General features: G+C 36.9%; 1 protein-coding gene across 1 annotated transcript in view; it reads left to right on the forward strand.

Moving 5' to 3' along the window:
- LOC150084576 (uncharacterized) overlaps positions 1-25,381 on the forward strand; it is a 434,502-nt gene that overhangs the window by 206,918 nt on the left and 202,203 nt on the right. Inside the window, exon 3 of the mRNA XM_090376289.1 lies at positions 20,934-21,191. Coding sequence (XP_090232415.1) covers positions 20,934-21,191 — 258 coding nt within the window. The remainder of the gene's footprint in view (positions 1-20,933; positions 21,192-25,381) is intronic.

Below are 25,381 nucleotides of genomic sequence, written 5' to 3' on the forward strand. Positions count from 1 at the left end.
CCTAGTCTCCAGACACTGCAATTTGCAGAACTTAAGTCTTTCTCTGTAAGAGCAACCCTTTGTTCCATTCATCAATCTTGTAGGTGCCTCCGTAGCCAGGTGGGCAGGAGTAGCAGTGCTTAGCACACTCTTCTTGATTAGACCGGGGTTCGAGCCCGTGACCACCAAATACAGAGGATGCCAAAAGGTCAGTGAATGACCACCGCATATCTCTCGAGCAATATGGCCTTAGTTGCTAATGCTACTAAAAAGACAAACCAATCTTGTAGCCCTTCTCTGTACTCATTCAAGCAGCTCTACGTCCTTCCTAAAATTAGGCCTCCAGACCTGTATGCAGTACTCAAGGTGTTACCTAACAATTAGCATTGGTAGAGGCATACGATGATGGAAGAAAGCAAAATTATGAAGCATCAGCCAAAAAAAAAAAAAAAATCCCTTCATATTTTTTCACCCCTCCATTTGTTCCAAATTCCTGTCACGCTCAGCCTTAAATTTATTTAGGCTATCAACTTCCACAACAAAAGATGGAAGTCGGTTCCACCAATAAACCACCCTCTGGCTAAAGGCAGATTTCAGCACATCTATTTTACAACTGTCTTTCCTACAATTTGAATCTATGCTCCCTCAGGTTCTTAATCTGAGCAAGAGGAAGAATCCCATGAGCATTCAGCTTGCTCATCTCATTCAAGGTCTTATACACCTCAATCAGATCACCTTGCAGGTGCCTACTCTCCACATGCTACAATTTGCAGAACTTAAGCCTTTCTCAGTAAGAGCACCCCATTGTGTGTGTGGGCGCCTCCGTAGCCAGGTGGGAAGAAGCAGCAGTGCGTAACGCACGCTTCTTGATTAGACCGGGGTTCGATCCCGTCACCACCAAATACGGGGATGCGGAAAGATCAGGGAATGATCACCGCATATTCCCAGAGCAATATGGCCTTAGTTGCTAATGCTTCTAAAAACCAAATAACAAACAAATAACCCCATTGTGCCCCTCACCAATCTTGTTCCTTTCCTTTGTACTCATTCTAGCAACTCTACATCCTTCCTAAAATGAGGCCTCCAGACCTGTACACAGTACTCTAGGTGTGGCCTGACCATTGCCTTGTACAATGGGATAATCACGTCCCGGTCCTTGCTAGCAAAATTCCTATATATCGCTGAGAAGACTCCATGACCTGCCCTGGCAGCCTGTGTGCACTGCTCAGTGAACTTCATATTTGACTACACAATTACCCCCAGGTCTTTTTCATTTTCCACTTCCCTGAATGTAGTACCACACAGTTGGTACATCTCTCTTGGGTTATTGCTACCCATATGCAGTACTTTGCATTTGTCAATGTTAAACTTCAGTTGCCACTTCTCAGCCCATTTGCCCAACTTATTTAGATCCATTTGGAGTAGTACTGTCTTTACTGTCGCTAACAATTCTGCCAATTTTGTATCATCTGCAAGGCACCTCCGTAGCCAGGTGGGAAGGAGAAGCAGTGCGTAGCACACGCTTCTTGATTAGACCGGCGTTCGAGCCCGTAACCACCAAATACGGAGGATGCAGAATGGTCAATGGAATGACCACTGCATATTCCCGGAACAATATGGCCTTAGTTGCTAATGCTCCTAAAAACCAAATAACAAACAACAAACAATCATCTGCAAACTTGAACATTAATCCTGATATACCTTAATCATTATTATTGATGAATACACAAAACAACAATGGGCCCAGCACTAACCCTGGTGAACTCCACTGATAGCAGTGTCCACTGATTACCATACTCTGTCGTCTCCCACTCAACCATCCCTTTAGCAATTTCTTCAACAACTTCAACAATTTCTACTCCACTTTGCCGTTAGTTATTACAGAATCACTTTGCTCCCTGTTAGTTTGATAAACTTCTGGCATTCCCCTCATTGAATTACTCCTCATGTGTGAATGTAGATGCAAAATACTCATTCAGTTTGTCAGCTACCTGAGCTGGGTCCTCAACAGTCAAACCATCGTTATCAATTGGACCAATCTGATTCACCCCCTTCCTTCTAGAGTTTACACAATTAAAGAACTCTTTACTGTTTTTTTTTGCATCCTTTGCCAAAGATTTCTCATAATCTGCCCTCACCTGCCTAATGTCCTTTGTGACTTGATTACACACCAGCTTTTATATATGATAAACCTCTCTGTAATAGGGTGCTTAATGATTTTGTAATAACTGAAAACAAAGTGAAGGAGAAATTGTTGAAGTTAAAAATAAGGAAGGCATCTGGGGTGGTTGGGATCTATCCAGTTATATTAAAAGAGGCAGCAAACCCGTTAGCCATAATTATGAGAGCATCCTTGGACTCAGGGGAGGTCCCCATGTACTTGAGATGTGCAAATGTGTTCCCAGTTCACAGAGGGGGATCAAAGGGTGATACGAGTAATTACAGACCAGTTAGTTTAACTTCTGTTTGGGTAAAATAATGGAATCACTGGTTAAAGATGCACTGCAGGCATTGAAGTTCTAGACAAGACTGCAGCAATAATTCAGACACAGCATGGGTTTGTTAAGGGAAAATCTTGTCTGACAAATTTGATAGGATATTATGATGTGGTTACAAAAGAACTGGATCCAAAAAATAATTTTGATATCATATATTTAGATTTCAGGAAAGCTTTTGACACTTGTGCCTGGAAGATTATTGTACAAATTGGAGCAGAATGGTATTAAGGGTAAGTTGCTACAATCGATAAAAGGATGGTTGAGTTGGAGAAGACAGAGGGTGATAATTAATGGGTGCTGCTCTTCGTGGATTAATGTTATTAGTGGAGTCCCACAGGGTTCGGTTTTGGGTCCACTGTTGTTTTGTATATTTATCAATGATATTGATGAAGGTATATCAGGTTTAATGCCGAAGTTTGCAGATGATACAAAGGTTGGCAGAGTTGTTAATGACAGTAATGGCAGTGTGCTACTGCAACAGGATCTAGAAAAGTTGAGCAGATGGGCTAAGAAGTGTCAACTGAAGTTTAACCTTGACAAATGCAAAGTACTGCATATGGGTAGAAGTAACCCCAGAGAAACGTACCAACTGTGTGGTACTACACTTCAGGTGGTAGCAAATGAAAAAGACCTGGGAGTAATTGTGCAGTCAGATATGAAGTTTTCTGAGCAATGCAGAGATGCTGCCAGGGCAGGTCATGGAGTTTTGACAATGATATATAGGAATTTTGCTAGCAGGGAAAAGGAGGTGATTGTCCCTCTGTATAAGGCAATGGTCAGGCTGCACCTTGAGTACTGCATACAGGTCTGGAGGCCTCATTTTTAGGAAGGATGTAGATTTGCTTGAGCGTGTACAGAGAAGGGCAACAAGATTGGTGAGGGGAATGAAGGGATCCTCTTACCAAGAGAGGCTTAAGTTCTGCAAATTGCAGTGGCTGGAGACTAGGCACCTGCGCAGTGATCTGATTGAGTTGTATAAGGCCTTGAATGGGTTGAGCACACTGAATTCTGATGGGATCCTTCCACTTGTTCAGATTATGAACCTAAGGGGGCATAAATTCAAATTAAGAAAAGACAGATGTAGAATAGATGTGTGGAAATTTGCCTTTAGCCAACGGGTGGTTAATTGTTGGAACAAACTTCCATCAGTCGTGGAAGTTGATAGGTTAAATAAATTTAAGGAGGAACTGGACAGGCATTTGGAGGGAATGGTGTGATTTTTTTTTTTTTTTGATTTTTTTCCTTTTGGCTGATGCTGCATAAGCTCATACACTTGCTTTCTTCCATCACATGCCACTACTACTACCAAATTCAAACTGCTAAGAACTGATTTTTTATGCACAGTCAGTTATGTAATTTTGGTATCATATACATGGATTTCAGGAAAGCTTTTGACACTGTTGCACATGGAAGGCTACTGTATAAATTGGAGCAGAATGGTATTAAAGCTAAGTTGCTATAATGGATAAAAGGATGGTTGAGTGGGAGAAGACAGAGGGTTGTAATCAATGGGTGCTGCTCTTCATGAACTAATGTTATTAGTGGAGTCCCACAAGGTTCGGTGTTGGGTCCACTGTTGTTTTTGATATTAATGATGGTATATTAGGCTTAGTATCGAAGTTTGCAGATGATACAAAGGTTGGCAGGGTTTTAATGACAGTAATGGCAGTGTGCTACTGCAACCGGATCTAGAAAATTAGGGCAGATGGGCTGAGAAGTGGCAACTGAAGTTTAACATTGAAAATTGCAAAATACTGCATATGAATAGAAGTAACCCCAGAGAAACGTACCAACTGTGTGGTACTATACTTAAGGTGGTTGAAAATGAAAAAGACCTTGGAGTAATTGTGCAGTCAGATATGAAGTTTTCTGAGCAATGCCGACAGGCTGCCAGGGCAGTTCATGTGGTGTTGTCAATGATATACAGGAATTTTGCTAGCAAGGAAAAGGAGGCTATTTTCCCTCTGTATAAGGCAATGGGCAGGCCACACCTTGAGTACTGCGTGCAGTACTCTGGAGGCCTGATTTTAGGAAGGATATAGATTTGCTTGAGTGTGTACAGAGAAGCGCAGCAAGATTGGTGAGGGGAATTAAGGGATCCTCTTAACAGGAGAGGCTTAAGTTCTGTAAATTGCAGCAGCTGGAGACTAGTCACCTGTGAGGTGATCTGATTGAGGTGTATATGGCCTTGAATGGGTTGAGCATGCTGAATTCTGATGGGTTTCTTTCACTTGTTCAGATTATGAACCTAAGGGGACATAAATTGAGGAAGGATAGATGTGCAGAAATTTGCCTTTAGTCAGTGGATGGTTAATTGCTGAAACAGACTTCCATCTTTTGTTGTGGAAGTTGATAGGTTTAATAAAGTTATGGAGGAACTGGACAAACATTTATAGGGAATTGTTTTGTAATTTTTTTTTTTTTTTTTTTTTTTCTGGCTGATGCTGCATAAGCTCATACTACTACCTGATGATTTATTTACATTGCATGCATTTTCTTCTCTGCTTCAAGTCTCTTTAGTTCCTCTGACCTCCATATAGCCCTAAACCTTGAACAGTATTTCTTAGTTGGAATAAAAAGCCTAGTTTCTTCCAAGTTTACCTCCTTGAATGCTTCCCATTTAGAATTTGCTGTTGATAACATAATCAGTTGGCCCACCATATAGACTTCAAAAACTGTCTCAGAACATTGTAGTCAACTTTACGCAATAAAACCCTTCTCCTTTACCCTTTACAGCAGTTACATAAGTATTAGCATTACTAGAGGCGTACGATGCAAGAAAACAAAGTTCTGCAGAATCAGCCAAAAAAAAACCCTCCCATTTCACTGCCCCATTCGTTCAACATGTCTGTCTAGCTCAGCCTTAAATTTATTTAGGCTATCAACTTCCACAACAAAAGATGGAAGTCTATTCCACCAATCAACCACCTGCTGGCTAAAGGCAAACTTCCACACATCTATTCTACAACTGTTTTTCCTATAATTTGAATCTGTGCCCCCTCATGTTCTTAATCTGACAAGAGCAAGAATAACATTACCTCGCAGGTGCCTACTCTTCACGCACTGCAATTTGCAGAACTTAAGCCTTTCTTGGTAAGAGCACCCTCCCCCCCTTGTTCCCTTCACCAATCTTGTTGCCTTTTTTTTACTCGTTCTAGCAACTCTACATCCTTCCTAAAACTGGGCTTCCAGACCTGTACACAGTGCTCTAGGTGTGGTGTAACCATTGCCTTGTACAATGGTATAATCACTTCCCTGTCCTTGCTAGCAAAATTCCTATATATCGTTGACAATACTCCATGACCTGCCCTGGCTCTCCGTCTGCACTGCTCAGCGAATTTCATATTTGGCTGTACAATTTGACTGTTCATATTTGACTGTACAATTATCCCTAGGTCTTTTTCACTTTCCACATTCTCTGAATGTAGTAGCACATAGCTGATTCGTTTCTCTTGGGTTATTGCCACACATATGCAGTACTTTGCATTTGTGAATGTTAAACTTCAGTTGCCACTTCTGAGCCCATTTGCCCAACTTGTCTAGATCCCATTGGAGTAGTATACTGTCTTTACGACAGTAAAGACAGTATACTACTCCAATGTCGTGAACAGTACTGTCGTTAACAACCCTGTCAATACTGTCGTTAACAACCCTGCCAACCTTTGTATCATCTGCAAATTTGGACTTTAATTCTGGTATACCTTCATCAATATCATTGATGAATACCAAAAACACAATGTGCCCAGCACTGAACCTTGGGGAGCTCCACTAATAGCACTTGTCCATTGATTACCATTCTCTGTTGTCTCCCACTCAACCATCGTTTTATCCAGTGTTGCAACTTACCCTTAATGCCACACTACTTCAATTTGTATAGCAGTCTTCCATGTGCAACAGTATCAAAAACGTTCCTGAAATCCATGTATATGATAGTGAAATTACTTTTGAGATTCAGTTCCTTTGTGACCACATCATAGTATGAAATCAAATTGGTCAGACAAGACCTCCCTTTAACAAACCCATGTCTTAACTATCACTGCAGTCTTGTCTAGCTGATCCTGGAATGCTTCTTTAAGCAGTGACTCCATTATTTTCCCTGGAACACAAGTTAAACTAACAGGTCTATAGTTACTTTTGTCACCTTTTGAGTTAATCCTACCTCAGCACACTGTGATAACTGCCACCTAGTGGTTCCTTTATCTGCAGATTCTTAATGCATGAAGAATCACTACTGTTAATCAGATGAAGAGTATTACTCCCTCTGGTTGCCTTTTGAACATTCTGCTGTAGAAAACAATCATTCAGAAATTCCAAAAATGCCTTGCTGGTGTGCAAGTGACCCGACATTCAAGATCTGGGAAGTGAAAATCCCTGTTATATGAGGTGTGACAATAAAATTTCAAGAATAATTTTGTTTCTGTCAAAGTGGCCACACTGTAAACCGTTACATCCCCCCCTGTGTAGCCTGAAACCCCCTCTACCTACATGCAAAGGGTAAAAGGGTTCGAGCCTGTCACCACCAAATATGGAGGATGTGGAAAGGTCAGGGAATGACCACTGCATATTCCCGGAGCTATGGCCTTAGTTGCTAATGCTCCTAAAAACCAAATAACAACCGCAAAGGGTAAATGTTGCAAGTCGTTTCAGTCATTGTACAAGTTGGTTTGTGTGAAGATGTTTTTCAGTTCCACGTTACATGAAAAATGGAACACAATTTAGAGCAAAGAGTTGTGATAGAATTTTGCTGAAAAGTGGGGAATCGTCAACGGATCTTTATGAAAAGTTGACTTTATATTAGTAGAGTTTATTCCATTAACTCTACTTTATGAAAAGTAGAGTTTATGGAAATTATATCATATTGAAACCACACATTTTCAATTGGGCAAAATAGTTTCGAGAAGAACATGAATCTGTCGAAGATGCTGAGAATTCAGTGCATCCTTCTACGACTCGACATGGTGAAAACATTGTTTGCGTGCGTGATCGTGTTCAAAGCAATAGGCGATTAAACACAGAATGATTGCTGAAAAACTAAACATTAATCGAGAAAAGTGTTAGATTAATTTTGTTTGAAAATTTGTTGACGAGGAAGGTGTGTGTGCAAAGCTGGTACCAAAAAACCTCTGTCATAAACAGAAAGAAATTTGGTTGCGACATTCTCAGGAGATGTTGGAAAGCATTGAAGATGATCCTGATTTGCTGTCTCGCATGATTACAGAGAATGAAAGCTGGGTATTTGCTTACTACTCCAAAACAAAAAAGGCAAAGTCAAAATGGAAGGAAGCTTCCTTGCCAAGACCTAAAAAACTGACAAGATCAAAGTCAAAAGTGAAAACCATGTTAATTTGCATTTTTTGATCGAAAAGGAATCATCCTTCATGTTTTGGAAAGGCTTCACAATCGAGTCAACTGGGTTTGACCCGAAATTGCTTCATTGTGGATTTTTTTATCATGACCATGCTCCTGCACATTCCGCCATTGTAGTGAAAGAGTTTTTAACTTCAAAATCGATAAACGATAATCATTAATAAATAAATAAAAGTAACCTTTTAAATATATTCAGTAACCAAAATTGTAAACGATGCAACATATGGTCAAAGTTGAATGATAAAATAAATTTTTGACTTTACTTTGATATAGGCTATCATTTTCAGAAAGTAGTTTGGATCAACTTTAGGAAAACAGAATATAGTTTTAATAATATTGTGGATAATTTGTTGTCACGTGACTATCATTCATTTATGATCACCCTGTATTTATTTATCACATATTATTGCACAAAAAAAGGAAACTAAATAAAATCACATATACATTTTCCTGGCCCTTTTTGCCACAAAATCACTCACTTCATCGTAATTTATTTTATCTGCCAATTCATGCTCAATTGATATTAATGATAACAGAGTAAGCCTTTCTTGACAGATAGATGATCTGAGCTAGTTCTTTATTAGTTTTAATTTTGAAAACGATCTTTCACTTGAAGCTACTGTCACGGGACTTGTTAATATTATCCTTAAAGCTATTGTAATATTATACAACTGCATTGAATTCTTGGAGTATATGTACTGCAGTACATATACTTCAAGACTTGTGAAATTGATATCTACAGTGGTTCTAAACATTTTAATTTCCTCATAAAAATCAATTTTGTCAACATCTGTATGAAATATTGAGCAAAAATTTTGCAGTAGTTGTTTTATCAGCTTCAGGCATGACTCGTAATTTACTGAGATCGTACAAAAAACCAAAGATATCTTCTTGTTCTTTATACAATTTAAAATGTTTTTCAAATGATACTACAGCAGCATCAACAATTAATGAAAAGAAATTGATTTTGTAAATTTCTTCTGGGTTCAATATGGGATCATCCTCTACCTTCATAATCAAAAACATCTTTTTCAACCACTACGCCGCTCCTTGAAGGAGATATCAATATTTAGTTCCTCACATAACTATTTAGTTGTTGCTAAACAAGCGACGTATCCATTTCCCCTATACTTTTGAAATAAATTAATTAACTCTTCCAAATGCCTCACTATATGCTTTGTTGAACTTTGCAACAATTTACTAACGAAATTAACTTTTGTGAGGTAATTCATACTAAATTAAAAGACTTAAAATATATTCATATTTGTGCATATGTCTCTCAATGCTCCTGATTTCTACTTTTAGATCATTGTCGGAAACTTTTTCTTTTATTTCATTCAATGCTGAAAAAAATTCTACCAGGTGAAGCCGTATAGCTTTATCGCTATTCATATGACACTCCCATCTAGTCTGACAAAGGTTTTGGTGTATACTGCATTACGTGTTTTTTCAATAGATCCCAACATGATATCGGTGATGAAAATAAAGTATATATTCGTTGTCGTTGTCTTGAAAAATTTTACTCCAAGTTCGGAAGATTTGACAATATCACCCAAAACAAGGTTTATATTGTGACATGCACAGGGTGTATATATTGCTTTAGGGTTTTCCTTCAAAAACCGTGCCTGAACTCCTTCATTGATACCTTTCATGTTTCACCCATTATCGTATCCTTGTCCTCGACAATTTTCAGTTGGTATGCATAATTCTTTTAATAATGACTTCAATCTATTGAATAAACCCTTTCCAGTTGTATTGTTAACAGTTAAAAATGTGACAAGATTTTCACAAAAATGTCAACTTTAGCATCTTTGATATACACAAACCTGAATACAACCAATAACTGTTCTTGTTGACTTATGTCCGGAGTACAGTCAAGTAAAATAAAACAGAATAGTATTTAGATGAGTTTCTCATGTCTACAATAGTTCTGCTTTAATTTTAAACCAATTAGCTCAATTAATTTATCTTGTATTCTATGGGAAAAATATGTAATTTTTTTTTGTAGTCAGTGCTTTGTCTTTCTAAGTAATTATTTATGTGGTTTTTTTAAAACTGGATCGGATTTGGAAATCAGTTCCATGAGGTCAAGGAAATGTCCATTACTGGGGGTGAAAAGTTTGTCACTTGTTCCTCTTAATGCTAAATTGTGCTTTGCCAAGTAGATAATTCCTCCAATAATCCTGGCAAATACTTGACGGAATTTTTTCCGTCTTCTATTTTATAAATTCTTCACTTCTCACATCTAGTTGTTCCCTTAATTAAATTTAGTTCCCTTTCGATTAAACTATTGATACATTTGTGATGAACTGGTTACTGTTACATTCTGGAATTCTTGGATGTAGGTGAGACCAATCATTAAATTCTTTGCTACAAAAAGCGATTTCTGAATAGGAAAAGAGTTTACAAGCAAAGCACCATATGCTGTCCGAACTTGACGAGTATATTAACCACCATCATTGTTGAATTTCATAGTACTTGGAAAAGCTTCTTCCATTGCTATTTTGTGGAAAATTATCAGCTTTTAATCGAACTGGTCCTTTTTTAATTATCTCATTTAATGAGAACATTAAATGAGATAATTAAAAAATGTTCTTAATGTAATTAATGTTCTCATTTCTTCGGATATTATATATTTTGGCCAAGTTGCTGGACCTTCAACAGCAAAATTTTCATCGACACCAACACCAGAATGAGCTTCAGAAGCTTCATTTTTATCTTGTGCTTCATTGCGTTCTTTTATTTCTTGACCTCCTATTTCTTTTTCTCTCTTGTGTTCTTTTATTTCTTGATCTCCTATTTCTTCTTCACTAGTAACTGCTACCATTGACGTCGTTGGCATAATCTTGACACTGAGTTTTCTCATTGCTCGGAGTTTCCAAATTTGATATAGTAACAGATTTCAGTATTGCATTTTGCAATTTAGATGCTGTTTCTTTTTTCAGATCCACCAGGATATTTACGATTCTGGTCTCTATCTCACTTGCCCTTTTTACTGTAAATACAAAAAAACTTTTCTTCATATAACATATTCAATAATATTATTAAATCTCGTGCAAATGCTTTTTTGATCGTCACACTCTTGGTATAGTCATTCACAAATTAAATACTTTATTAAACATAAACCTAAAATAACACTTTAATATACCAAATTATGGCAATCTATATTTGGAGTATAAGGGGAACAAGGCAACAGTCATAAGAGGAGCCACACTGGCACAAGAGAAAATTTAAATAAGCACTATGAATAAATAACGAAAGACAGGTATTTAGTAAACCAAACACAAAAACTTAAGCCACTTTGGAGGAGTTGTTTAAGACACAAAATATTCTTCAAAAGACACCATCAACTGAGCTGACGCATGACAAGTATAGACCAATCAGGGCATTGGTCACGTGTCAGTAAGCACCAATTAGCAATTACCACATAGCCGACACATCGACCAATCAGAGACCGCTACACGAAACAGTTCTTTCATTTCTTGTTGATTTTGTGCAAAATTGTTTAATTTATAATAATTACTTCAATGCAAGGCATTAGATACCTTAAAATACCTTGTAGATGGACTAATAATAAAATAACAAATGCTTAAAAATGCTGTACTCACCTGGAATAAATCTGCATGGTTTAATTAAAAAGGGTTGGTTAATATTTAGGATGAATAGTTGAGTTAAATAGACTAAGGGAGGGACAAAAAAAAAAAAAAAAAAAAAGTGTTATTTCGGAAATTAGAATAAGTGCAAGGAAGCAGGGTGTACACATTAATCCTTGGTTTTCATTAAAGTAGGGAAAAATAGTTGAAATTAAATAAATAATGTAGTGGGCCAATAGTGATTACGAGGACTTTCGTTGGGTTACAACGTCTTCAGTTGGCAATTGAGTGGGTAGAGAACGCGCGCGATATTTAAGAAATTATTTCTGCTCTCGTGATGCACTTTTTGACATGTGGTAACCTCAACCGCGAGAGGTTCCAAATCGGTAAAAGATTGAAGGGAAGTTTAGTGTTTAAGACTTTAAGATTGGAATGGTGTCGATACCACTCAATGGCTAGTGCTTCATATTGAAGAATCCTATAGCTGGATTTGAGTTTAATAATAGAAATGGCAGAATCGATGAGAGGGGTATGGTTATGGGTTTGAGCGTGAGTTGTGAGTTCTGTAACGGTTTGGTTAGTCGTAAGACTGTAGTGGTGGTAGTATGCATGGGTATTAGAGGTTTTGGATGAGCCATATTTTGTAGTAATGCTTCCAATGTAACAGGTGTCGCAGTTTGGTTGGCAATGATAAGGTATATTATATTATTAAGATCGCTGATAGGATATTTATATGTCTCTTTGTAAGTGCTGAAGAAAGATCTGAGTTTATTGTAAGCAGAAAAGACAAGAGAGAGAGAGAGATATCAGTATCGTTGAATATATGGCGGAACTGTCTTACTAGTTCACTGTGATAGGGGAGGACTATTTCTGCTCTTGTGATGTGGATGTTTGTGTTATTGTTATGTGTGATCGGGTTATTAATTTTATTTTTGGCGATGGCAGTTGTAAGATAAGTTGATGGGGGTAACCTCTGGCTATGAATTTATCAGTGAGATATTGGATTTCGTCGTATAGGTCATTTTGCGAAGAGCTAAATTTTAAAGCGTTGTAGATTTGGTTGTGTAAGACGGCTTTTTTAGTGTTAAGGGGGTAATGTGAAGTGAAATGTAAGTATTTGCTGGTATGTGTGTGTTTTTCCTGAAAATTTTTGTACTTAGTTTTGTGCCTGTTATGTAGATGGTGAGGTTGAGAAAATTGATCTGGTTGTTTAGTCCAATTTCAAGGGTAAATTTAAGCCTGTCATGTACAGAATTAAGTTTGGAAAAGATTTATTCAAGGTGAGTACAGCTTTTTTAAGCATTTGCTATTTTATTATTAATAATTACTTCATTAACCATTTTGTATTGTGTGAGCACAGGTCCCCAGCAAGCATGGGTTCTCTGAGCAATTGCCCCGGTCGCCCATGCCTCGGGCCGGCTCTGAACATTACGTTTGTAAAATCTAAGTGGTTATATGCATTAAGTTAAAACGTTACATTTGTAAAATCTAAGCAGTTATAATAGATAATAAATTTAATTATCTATTTCCACCTATGTGGTTTGAACTCTTGTGCTAGCTATTTGCGATATATCTATGCCAAATCACTGATTCTAAATGCTCTGCGAATATTAATGTCGTATGTCACGGTATACATGACAATTTAGATTATTAAAACATGTAAGTAGTGTTAAAATTAATAGTTTATAATCCTTCGCTGATACTGATTACACTGCTACAAGTCATGAAGATATTTCTAGTATCTGCTATATTGATAAGAAAAAGTAGCGGCAGAATTTGAAAGCTACTACGGATACAATGCCCGCAGAAGTTGACTGTGATTTTTTATGCAATTACATGGCCTTGTAAAGAATAAATACACCAAATTAATCAGAAAATCACAAAAAAATACTATACTACTAAATTTAAATCAAAGGTAAAACAATAGTAAAACAATTATTTCAAATCAATAAATAAGAAAATCCACTTAGCAGCTTTGAACACATCCACATTGTACTCTTTATACTTCAACAGGTACTGTTGTTCTAAATTGACATCTGTAATTCCATCACTCTCTTCCAGACCAGTCTGAACTTTATTAGGGAAGTAGGCACAAGATTGGCTGAGGTCAGTAGCATCAGAGAGAACTACATTTGCATCTACACTGAAAGTGCTTGTGTGCAATCATTATAACCTTCAAGACTGAAAGGGAAATTATAATTGATGCAAAATCCTTCAGCAGCAGAAGACCACATGAAAAAAACATTTCAAGTAACTATGATGGTTACATCAGAATTGTCAAAAGAAATAAATTAAAAATTTTAATTTGTCTATAAAGTATTGCCAGAAGTATTGAAACAAATTAATTTTAATGTGTGATGGAGAGGTAGGGAGGGACAAAGGAGTGATACTTCTGATAAAAAGCTGCCTGAAGGTGATAAGAATCATCTATGAGGTAAATACCCCATTTATGATGCAGCTAATGATGATGCAGTAAAGGAAGATGATAGCCGGGGTATCTTAGAGATTGTATGACTCTGAGGAGTATGACAGAAATATCTTCAAACAGATTGAATGGGCTTGCAAATATGACTGTGTTAGTTCGGGTGACTTTGACCTACCTTTTATAGTCTGGAATCCCTAATCCAAAATACATTATGTAGTAATATGTTTTTGACAAACTGGAAAATTGCTACTTATCCCAGCATTTTTTAGAGTGCCCCAGAGGCTCTATTATCTTAGATCTAGTTTTTTACTAGAGAGCCTATATCAAAAACTTGACATTGGGGTAAACCACTGACTACAATACCATAAAATGGACTTTATCTAATGAAAGTATGTAGTAGAAGATAAAAGATTTGTTTGTCTGAATATTTTCTAGCACATCAGCAATAGTTTACCTTCTTAAAGGTGAGAGATTCAATTTCAACATAAGGGACTGTAATTGAATGTGATATTTTCTGGACTGGATGAACTGGAGTGACTACTGTACGGTGTTGGATCTGAATATGACGTGGAAAATGTTCAAAGGATTTTTTCTTGAAGCCACAAATGTATTCGTATGTATCAGTGGTCAAATTCCATACTTATGAAATCTCAGAATTTATTAGAGTTGCAGTTAAGAGTTTGATTATTAAGCATGGAGCATTTACAAACAGTAATATGATTCTAATTTGTATAAGCATTATAAGAGAATATGTAACAAAACCTCCAATGGGATAAGATGGGCAAAAGCTGATTATGAGAAAGCATAAGCATCGGGAGCTAATATGGATAAGAAGTTCTCATTTATGAATCCAAGAATGAAAAGAATAAATCTAGTAAGTCTCTTAATTGATTGTAATGGAAGGTTCATGGAAAGCTAAATGAAATGGCAGATGAGTTGAGTAGATTTCTCATCAATATTTATAATTGAAAGCAGGCTCGAAATTCTGGAGAATGGTAAGGTATTTGATTACTGTGAAATAAGTTGATATAATGATCTCAGCATCCTTGAGAAAAGCTACTGAAAATAAGGGCCAGCAGTTAAAAAGTGTAATTAAAAATGCTTCTTTTTGAGTGGATCAAACTACAGTCAGTCCTCGTATAACATGTGTTTACACTATGAATTCGATCATACACGATTTATAAATAGTGGAACGATATCGTATATAACACGAACCAGATTTGCTTATGCACGATTCGCCTTTGTGTTTACAAGAAGTGGCAATCGAATGCGGAATCACCCCAACTGAACGCAACACGATAGGAATGAAGAGAAGATTCTGGAAATGTATTTATGTTTTTTATATCAGTGAAGGAGAAACACATTTAACCATAATAACGTAAAAACCCACACAATTTCAGCTATCGGTATTATCACAAATGCAATTAGATCGAGTTAACTACCAGTTTATAACTGCTTCCACTAGCAGGAATGCAACTGGAAATTGTTTTTATTGTTTTATGGTAGTAACCCCCAAAAATGTGCTTTAGTAAAATGTGAGCTATTGAGGTGTTCATAGTGTGTCTCTGCATTTACGGTGTTGTTTATTCAGTTGCTACACACGTGCAGCTTTGTTTATGTGTATCAACCATGCCTCCTCATTTTGTAATTGAGCTTTATTCCCTAAAAATGAGTAAAATACTTAAAAGGTGTGAAAAGGAAGCATCCTGGTGAAGACACTACAGATTCAAAGATAAAAAGAAAAGCAATATCAATAAACAGAGCCGAACTAGGTCAAAAATTCTTACCTGGGAAAATTTGTAGTGGCCTCATACTAGTGTTTATGGCCACAATCACACCGGCCCACCGGGGTTTCCCCGGTAAGGCTTATGGCCAGTCCGCCTCTGTCGATAGAGAAAAAATATGAAATTGTGAAATGGTTTGAGCGAAATGAAAGACCATGTGATATTGCATGTGCTACAGCCCTAATGAGGCAACGCCGAGGATTACAAAGAATGCAGAGAAAATAAAAACAACTTTCATAGCAGGAACAACTCAAAGTTTAATTAAAATCCATTAGATTAAGACACAAAGAATTGGAAGAGATGGAAAGACTGTCATCTGTTTCAATAGAAAATCAAACCAAAAACAAGTTTGCTTACAATAGAAGCAAAAGCATTAGCAATATTTTATTACGTAATAGTCGTAATTAAATACGTATTTTATAATACATATAATAAAATACGTATTTTATTACGATAATTTATTGTGTTTGGTAATGTTTTGGTTACAAATGTGTGTTCAATCTTGGATGCTCGGCACCTAACCCTATTTTTCCCATAGGGCCTGTTGTTTATATTGCATGATTTTGCATTGCACGAGGGTTTCTAGGAACACAACTATTGTGCCATACGAGGACTGACTGTATCAAGAATATTAATGAGAATGGCATTGAAGTCTGGGAAGATTTCTTTGAACTGGAGAAGTGCTGATGTCTCCCCAAGCCACAAAGTGGTGCTAAGAAGAAGGTAGATCATGGAGTCAGGACCATCTGCACAAAAATGGAATCTTAAATAGATCCCAACATGGGTTTGTTGAAAGGAGGTCAGGTTATGCCTGACCTCTTCAGGTAAATTACTGTGATGTAGTCATTAAACAGTTGGACACAAGTAACAATTTTGACATTATATACATATAGAATTTATTAAACTTTTGATATGGTCCATCATGGGAGGCTACTATATATGAGGGACAATCAAAAGATTTTGTCAAACATATAGTTCCTGTAATCCCAAACTCATGAATTTTGGAGCCGACCTCGCTAGCCAGGTGGCTAAAGTTTTTTTTTTTTTTGTTGTTGTTGTTGTTAGTTGTTGGTGCATCGGGTTTTGTGGCCATAATCCACCTCCTAAAGCTTTTGCATTTTATTCTGATTCAAGCCCGAGTGGGATTTGAACCCGTGACCTTTGTGCTGTCAGGCATCCCCATTATAGTTTTACCACTTTTCAAGGAAATCAGTGAGCAGTACTCACAAACAATCCCAGAAGACTGTCAACAGAATCTTTCGCTGAATATTGCACTTCGAATTTTTGTGGAATGGATCACCCAACATGTTTCCACTGCATGGTGGCAAATTTAGATTTGGGATCAAAGTAGTGAACCCAAAATTTATCAGCAATAACAATTCGGGCAAGAAAACTTCTTCATTTGTGGTGGCATGCGCCAAAAGACAACTGGCGATGTTCACCTTTGCCTCTTTGACTGTCACTGAGTACTTTTGAAACCCATGAGGAAGACAGTTTTGTAATGTGTAGCTGCTCATCTAGGATGGTATGTGCTGATCGAGGGCTAATCTTTATTTTGTTGGCTATCTGTGAAGTGTTCATTTTAGTCTTCCATAACTAATTTATGCACCTTGTTGACCATTTCCTCATTTTGGGCTGTTGCTGGCCATCCACTCATTCTTCACCTCTTTCATGTCATGCTCCTTTAGCAATATTACTGTTTCAAACAGGAGTTCTAGGTGGAGATAGGTGTATGCCTAGGGCTCCCCCCCCCACACACACACGTCCACTCCTTGGGTCATCTTTGACGCTCTCCCAGCTATGCTTAAATTTAATAAACCGTTTCCAAATTGTATGCCCTGTTGGAGTAGATTCACCATATACATTGTTCAAATATAATGGTTTCAGTATACTCTATTTTATTCTATTCTACGTTCTCTTTTCTTAGGAATTTTATAAGTGCTCTCTGCTCAAATTTTTCCATTTTTGGCTTGGTTGTCACCAAACTTCAGAATTACACCTGCCAAAAGAAACAGAATAAGTTATATGCCTTAAATTTTGTACAGATACTACTAAGACTATGTCTTATTACTATGCTAATTTATACCTAAATGTAGAGTATGTGTTTGACAACTTTTTGAATGCATCTCGTAAACTGAGTACAGAGGAGGGCAACAAGATTAGTGAATGGAACAAAGGGTTGCTCTTACGAAGAAAGGCTTAAGTTTTGCAAATTACAGAGTCTGGAGACTAGGCATCGGCGAGGTGATCTGATAGAGGTGTATAAGGCTTTGAATGGCTTCAGCATGCTCAATGCTGATGGGATTCTTCCTCTTGCTCAGAATAATCACCTGAGAGGGCATAAATTCAAATTGAGGAAGGTCGGATGTCGGATAGATGTGCAGAAATTTGCCTTTAGCCAGCGGGCAGTTGGTTTGTGGAATAGACTTCCTGGTTTATAAAGTACAACTTCACTTTCATTCATAATCCTAACCTTCAGCCTATTATGTCAGCCAGATATTTTCTCATCATGGAGAATATTCGGACAATATGATAAATTTCTCAAGCCAAACTTGGACATCCTTATTGTGTCATTTTGACATCAGCTCTACCACCAATTTGAAATAGTGCCCATTACTGTTTGTTAGCAATATGTAGCTGTTCAATATTTTGTAACTCTTATCATTGACCAAAGGGTCCTCCTTGATATTTGGCACTTTCAGTGTCAAATTCCACCCAAGACCTCTTTAATTATTGTCTCTTCAGAAGAAACAGATTTTATTCTTCATTCATCAGCAACTCTGTCAAGCTAGCCACCTGCTTTGGTCTTGGTGCTGATATCTGGATTCATGACATGGTGTACAGAAAAAATATTTTAGTTAAAAGGATCAAACTTTTTACTTTTGCAGACTTGTTATCATATGAAATGGGTAAGTGTTCATGTGAAATATGAGCTAAGGTGAAGAAAGCCAACACGAGAACCGCCGCAAACTACGGGAAACTTACCAGACAAACTGGTTCACCGCTACCGCAGTTTCTCCCTGCATTCTTGGTAAACAGACGCTCCGTGTTATCGGTAATGGCAGTAGAAGTCGAGAACAATGTATTGATTGACACATAGGCATGACAGATGATATAATGATTAGTTTTTTCTCATTATTAAAAGCAGATTATTGGAATTTATGAGTGTTTTCACTATTAAAAACTATATTACTGATTTCTTTGTGTGTTTTTAAGGTTGTTTCCTAACCTAATCTTAAAGGATAGGTTAGGAAAAAAGGAAAAGTTTCTCTATTTTTGTTTTATTTCATAATCTGACCTTAAATGATAGGTTAGGAAATAATAGTAAACGATTTTGTTATATTTCCTAACCTAACCCTTAAGGTTATTATTTATTTTATTTTTCTATTATTTCCTATTGTTTCTTAACCTAACCTTAAAGGTTAGGTTAAGAAACAATAGGAAAAGAAAGAAAGATTCATTATATATATATATATATATATATATATATACACGTATCATAATGTCAGTCAATCACTCGACTCTATGATGTTGTCGTCTGTCACGGCTATTTGTCAATCAGTATATCCTTTTCGACTTCTACTGCTGCTACCGATAACACGCGCAGTCTGTTTACTGAGAATGCAGGGAGAAATTGCGGTAGCAGCAAACCAGTTTTTCTGTTAAGAGTCCCGTAGTTTGCTGTGGTTCATGTGTTATCAGTATCACTTAATTTGTTATCATTATCATTTCATTTATGCAAATACCTTTGGCTTGGCTATAATGAGGTATTGTTCTTAAATAAATAATGACAGTAAATGATAAATGATATTGTATACATGCTATGTGATTCTGTTTTGGGTATCCTGCTTTTAAAGTTGACCCATTGAATTATCCAGTATTCTAACTTTAATAGCATATAGATTTTATTATTTGCATTAGACCAAATGTTTAAATTTTTTATTAGACCAGATCAGGATTATGCTACTTAAGATGGTAACTAAACTAAACAGATGCTGAAAAATGGTAATTGAGGTTTAACATTGATAATTGTAAAGTACTGTATTGGGTAGCAGTAACACTGGAATAACAGCATTTGTTAGCACTAAACACAAAGTAGTTCACATGGTAAAGGCTTAGGGGTAATGCACGGTGTGACATGAAGTCCTCAGCAGTGCAGTGAAATCAGTCTGCTAGGAAAGCTCATTACAGTGAGCTTTCCTAGCAGACTGTCAGTGATATATAGTTAACAGCAGGGTTTAAGAGTTGATTATCCCTTTATATAAGGCCACATTTGCAATTTTAGCGAGGATATAGTGGAAAGGTCTGTTTCATTCCTTAAAAAAAGGGGGGAGGAAGAGCTTAGTCGGGTGCATAAAAGAATATTCTTAACAAGAAAGATAGGGGAATCTATAAATTGCAGCTTCTGGAAACTGGGCATCCACACGGCAATATAATTGAAATGTATAAGGCTGTAAAATAGTTAGGTAGCAGTCATAACGTACCTCAGTCTTAGTGTGACAGCCATGAAGTGAGGAGCAGTTGTAAGCTCATGTATTGATCTGATGATAGGATCTGGCAAGGGTCCTGAAATGCCACCTTTATATCAAATTTAGTAAGGTTACAAGCATTTAATAAACGAACCTTGAATTATTCATATTGGATGATTGTTTCATTACATGATAAATCCAATGGATAATCACCGCATTAAGGTTAAGCAACTTGAATCTTTTCAAAGTCAAATAAGACACACCAGGATCATAAATTTAAATGATAAAGGATGGAAATTTGCATTCTGCCAGGGAGTAATGGATTATTGGAACAAACTTCTACTTATGTTGTGGAAGTTATTAGAAGCAGATAGGCAAATGAAGTGGTGTATTTATTTTTTTATTTATTTATTTTTTACTTGTTCTGTATATAAGATTTGCTTCCTTACATCATATAATACTAATTTCTTAAAAGCCTCATTCAAATCTATTTTCTCCATTCTCAGAAGGACGAGGTTTCTTTCCTCGACATGTACTGGATTTTTTCAACATTGCAACACACAGACTAACCTGTAAACAAGTGTTTTTATGATGACATGTTAAGACACTTGGATTTACTTTACACTGGATTGCATCACACATTATTCTGATGAAATGAAAGATACATATGATATTACTTTTATATATTTAATTAGTCTATTAAAAGTAGGCTTAAAAAATGGAGGACTATAAGAGTTAAAAATGTTTTCTATTGTGAATTAAAACTATCTTCCACAGCTTTGTTACAATTTTTATATATATATATTTTTTATAAATAGGCATGCTATTCACTTTCTGAAATTGGTGCCCAGCAGTACGATGCCTATGGTAAGATTTTCACAGTAAAGTTGCAGTATATCTTTTATCGAGAAAGGGTGGGTGTGCGACCTGGCCAAATCAGCAAAGTGATGCAAGGGCAGATCATGAGTGTAGGTCAAATTGCCAAACTGGGACTGCCTTTAGAACATTCTCCTCAGGTATCTCAACTTCTAAAACTTGGAACACAGGAGTATTCAAGTATAAAAGCATTTGTGCAGGTAACATTGCTTTTTGCAGCTCAGTTTAAAATACTTTAGTTTTCTAAAAATAAATAAGAAAGGCCAAATTTTGTCTCTTACTTGTGAAATTTGCTACTGCTGATTTTGTTATTGTTGGTGTTTAGTGGGGGCTTATGATTGTTTGGGGTGACATAAAAACAGTCCTAAAAGTACCAGAAGGTTAAATTAAAGCACACACTGGTCGACAGGAAACCATGAATTGCACACAGGTAAAATTTGGCCCAGCCTGGTCTAGAATAGAGAACATTTGCTCCGTACATGTCAAAAATGATCTTAAACAAAAATATAACAATATTTATGTGCCGTAGAGGAATACACTTCATTTTCTCCAGGGCTGTGGAGCCGGAATGAAATTTTGTGGTTCCATCTCCAGCTCCATTAATTTATCAAAATCTTGATTTGGTTTTGAACTGAGCAATGATCATGCCAACTGACAAATGAAAACACTCTTGGAATGAACTTTACATTATAGGCTAAAAATACACAGTTAATTTGACCTTTAATTTAATGAACAAAAGGAACAAAAATGAATGAATTAAGAATTGAAAATGACTTATTGCATTATAGGAAAAAACATTGACTTAATATTTGCCATATAAAAACATGCAACCATCATCATCATCATCATCATCATCATCATCAGCCATTTTCAATCCACTGCAGGATGAAGGCCTCTCCAGAACTTTCCAGTTCCTTATGTTTTGAGCACTGGCCATCCATTTACTACTCAAAAACTCATGAATTTCATCTATCCATCTCCGCCTTTGTCTTTCAGGTTTTCTTCTAGCTCCTCTTGGGTACCATTCTGTTATTTTCTTAGTCCATCTGTCATCATGTCTTCGAGCTATGTGTCCTGCCCAAGACCATTTTAGTTCTTTAGTTTTGATCAGAATGTCCTTTACTTGAGTTTGCTGCCTAATCCATGTGTTTCTCTTCTTATCTAACAGTCTGATTCCCAATATAATTCATTCCATTCTTCGTTGTGTAGTTCTTAGCTTCTCTTCCATTCTTTTGGTGAGTGCCCAAGTTTCACTTCCATAAGTCATGGTGGGGAGTATACATTTATTCATTATTTTACGTTTCAGACAAACTGGGATATTGCTCTTCAGTATGTGACTATATTTCCTGAATGCTATCCATCCAAAATTTATTCTTCTCTTGACTTCCAGCCATTTATCATTATTACAGCTAATAACTTGTCCCAGATAAGTATATGACTCCACCTTTTCAATTACTGCTACTTCAATCATTATTTCCCTTTCCGTGGCATACTTGTTCATTACTTTTGTTTTAGCCATATTCATCTTTAGTCCAAAATCCTTACTAACTGTGCATAACTGATTAAGATTTTCCTCTAATTCTTTGGGATCGTGGCTTATGACCACAATGTCATCTGCAAATCGTAAATGGTTTAGGTACTCTCCATTCACATTGACTCCTTTCTGCGACCAGTCTAATCTTCTGAAAGCTTCCTCAAGGGCAGCAGTAAACAGCTTCGGAGATATTGTGTCTCCTTGTCGAACTCCTTTCTCGATTTTAAATTTGCTGCTGTCTTTGTCTAGTCTAATAAAGGATGTAGCACCCTCATATATTTTCTTCAAAATCATAATATATGGAGTATCTATGCCTTGTCTTTCCAATGCCCGAAACATTGCCTTATGCTGTATGGAGTCAAATGCCTTTTCATAATCCACAAATGCCAGGCATAATGGTGTTTTATATTTATTGGCTTTCTCCATTAGCTGTGATATTACGTGAAGGTGATCCATAGTTGAGAATCCTGTCCTAAAGCCAGCTTGCTCTTTCGGTTGATTCTCATCAAGTATTCTTTCTAATCTGTTAGTAATGACCCTTGTGAACAACTTGTAGATATGGGATAACAAGCTAATTGGTCTATAATTTCCAATTTCTGATTTATCTCCTTTCTTATGCAGCAAAACTAAGATTGCATTATTCCACTGCTTAGGCATCACACTTTTCTAATGCACTTTGTAAAGAGCCTTGCCAGTTTTTGTATTATGTCTCTTCCTCCCAATTTTAACAACTCTACAGTAACTTCATCTTCCCCCGGGGCTTTCCGATTCTTCATGTTCTTCAATGCATGTTCTACCTCATCAGGAAGAATATCGGGTATGTCGTATGTGTTGCTACTTTGCAATCCATGTTCCCCACTGCTGGTATTATTCCCTCGCTCCTTGTATAATTCTCTATAGTAGTCTTCTGCTATTTGAATTATGCCTTCTCTGCTGTTTATAAGTACACCATCGTTATTCTTCAGTTTCAGTATCATTTGTCTTTCTGTATTACTGCTCATGGCTGCTGATTTAAATCCTTTGTTTTCCCTTAATGCTTGTTCTACTTTTCTTGTGTTAAATCTTCTTATGTCCTCTCTGAGTCTCTTTCTAATGGCTTTGCATAACTCAGTATACTCAATTTTCTCCCTGTCAGTGTTTTTCTTGCTCTTCATTTGTCGTCTTTGGTTCATCATGACAAGTGTTTCTTGACTAATTTTTTCTTCTTTGAATTTCTGTTTCCCTATAGGTTTCTTGGGCTTTATCACTTTCAGAAAGTTGTAATATTGCTCGTCGATATCTTGGTCCTGAGCAGTCTGCAGAAGCTCAAACTTGTTCTTAAGTGCCAGTATATACTGCTTTTTCTCCTCCTCTTTTATTTCAAAGTAAAATCATAATCAAAAACCTAAAATCATACGAGATATTGCACAACTGATATTTGCATTGCCCCCCCCCCCTACTCTGGCCAGTGTACAGCATTTATTTTCAGCTCCAAAAATCATTAAATCAGATTTGAAAGCATCAATGAAAGAGGACTTGCTTGAGGCAATCTTGTTCTTAAGAACAAACTGCTATACATAATTAAAAATTTGAAAATTCAGTTTTAAGGGAATTAAAGTTAATTTGCATGTTTTTTTTTTGGGCTTAGAGGGGAACAGGTATCCTGTGTGTTATCAGACACTCAGCCTAAAACACTGATGGATCCAATATCTCTCTATTACAGAAGATTTAGGAGAAGTCCGGTTGGCCTGCCTCCCTAAAATCCACTCATGCACACCTTCTCGATGGTAAGCCCTGTTACGTCACTTAGGTGGCAACGAACGTGTAGAGTGGTTCTCTTCAAGACGCCTGGTCAGCGTGAAGAGGAAAAAGACCAAACCCTCCAGCAATGAGAGCACAACAATACAAATGGCCCTCAGTCCCCAGCAGCTTTCACTCTCCCTCTTACGGCAGCGAGAGGATCAGAGTGGAAGCAGAGGGTGCTAAGAATCTCTGGGTATGACCAGGCTGCCATGCACGGAAATTGAACTTGGCCTGTTATAACGTGCGATCACTCATCGGTGAAGACAGGATATTAGAGCTGGAAAAGGAATTAGAAAATGTGAATTGGAATATCATCGGTTTGGCTGAAACAAGAAGAAGAAATGAATCACTTATAAGTTTATCAAGTGGAAATCTGCTGTACACCAATGGAAACAGTGAAAGGAGTGAAGGTGGAGTTAGGTTTCTGGTCCATAAAGATTTTAAAAACAACATTTTGGAATTCAAAAGTACATCACCAAGGGTGTCAAGACTAATACTCATGATTTCTAAGAGGTACAAGCTAAAGATTATAATGATTTATGCACCAACATCGAGCCATGATGATGAATTGCATCTTTTACTGACATCTTTGATTGACGATCATTTTTTTTAACTTCCGTGAGGGACACACTTCTGACTTGAATTTAGTCAACCTACTAATAGGAGTAACGTGGTATGCCTTTTTCTAATTCCAGTCAACAGTCTTTTGAGCTATGCGGTTTGTCAATAATCTTTTCAAATTCAGACTCATCTTCAGAATTAGTATTAGATGATGATGGATTGCTTTGTATTTCATCTTCTGGGGCTGGGCATTCTTGAGGGTTTCTTATTCTGAGTGCTATATCACATAAAGCTTTCTTTACTTTGCTTTGTTGTCCATCTGTTAATAAACATCTGTACTTGAGAGCAACATATAAACTCTAGCTAATGTTACATCATTTCCCAGTAAAGTTTTTTTCTCAACTTCCATGGAGGTCATGACACCTTCAGCTATGGGACCATATATCAGAGGCTTCCATTCATTTATGAACTGACTAGGAGTCAAGTCTTCACCTTGAATTTTCTTTGTAGTAG

The sequence above is a fragment of the Mastigoproctus giganteus genome, chromosome 6 (assembly GCF_048544385.1).
Source record: "Mastigoproctus giganteus isolate SK-2022 chromosome 6, ASM4854438v1, whole genome shotgun sequence".
Classification (NCBI taxonomy): domain Eukaryota; kingdom Metazoa; phylum Arthropoda; class Arachnida; order Uropygi; family Thelyphonidae; genus Mastigoproctus; species Mastigoproctus giganteus.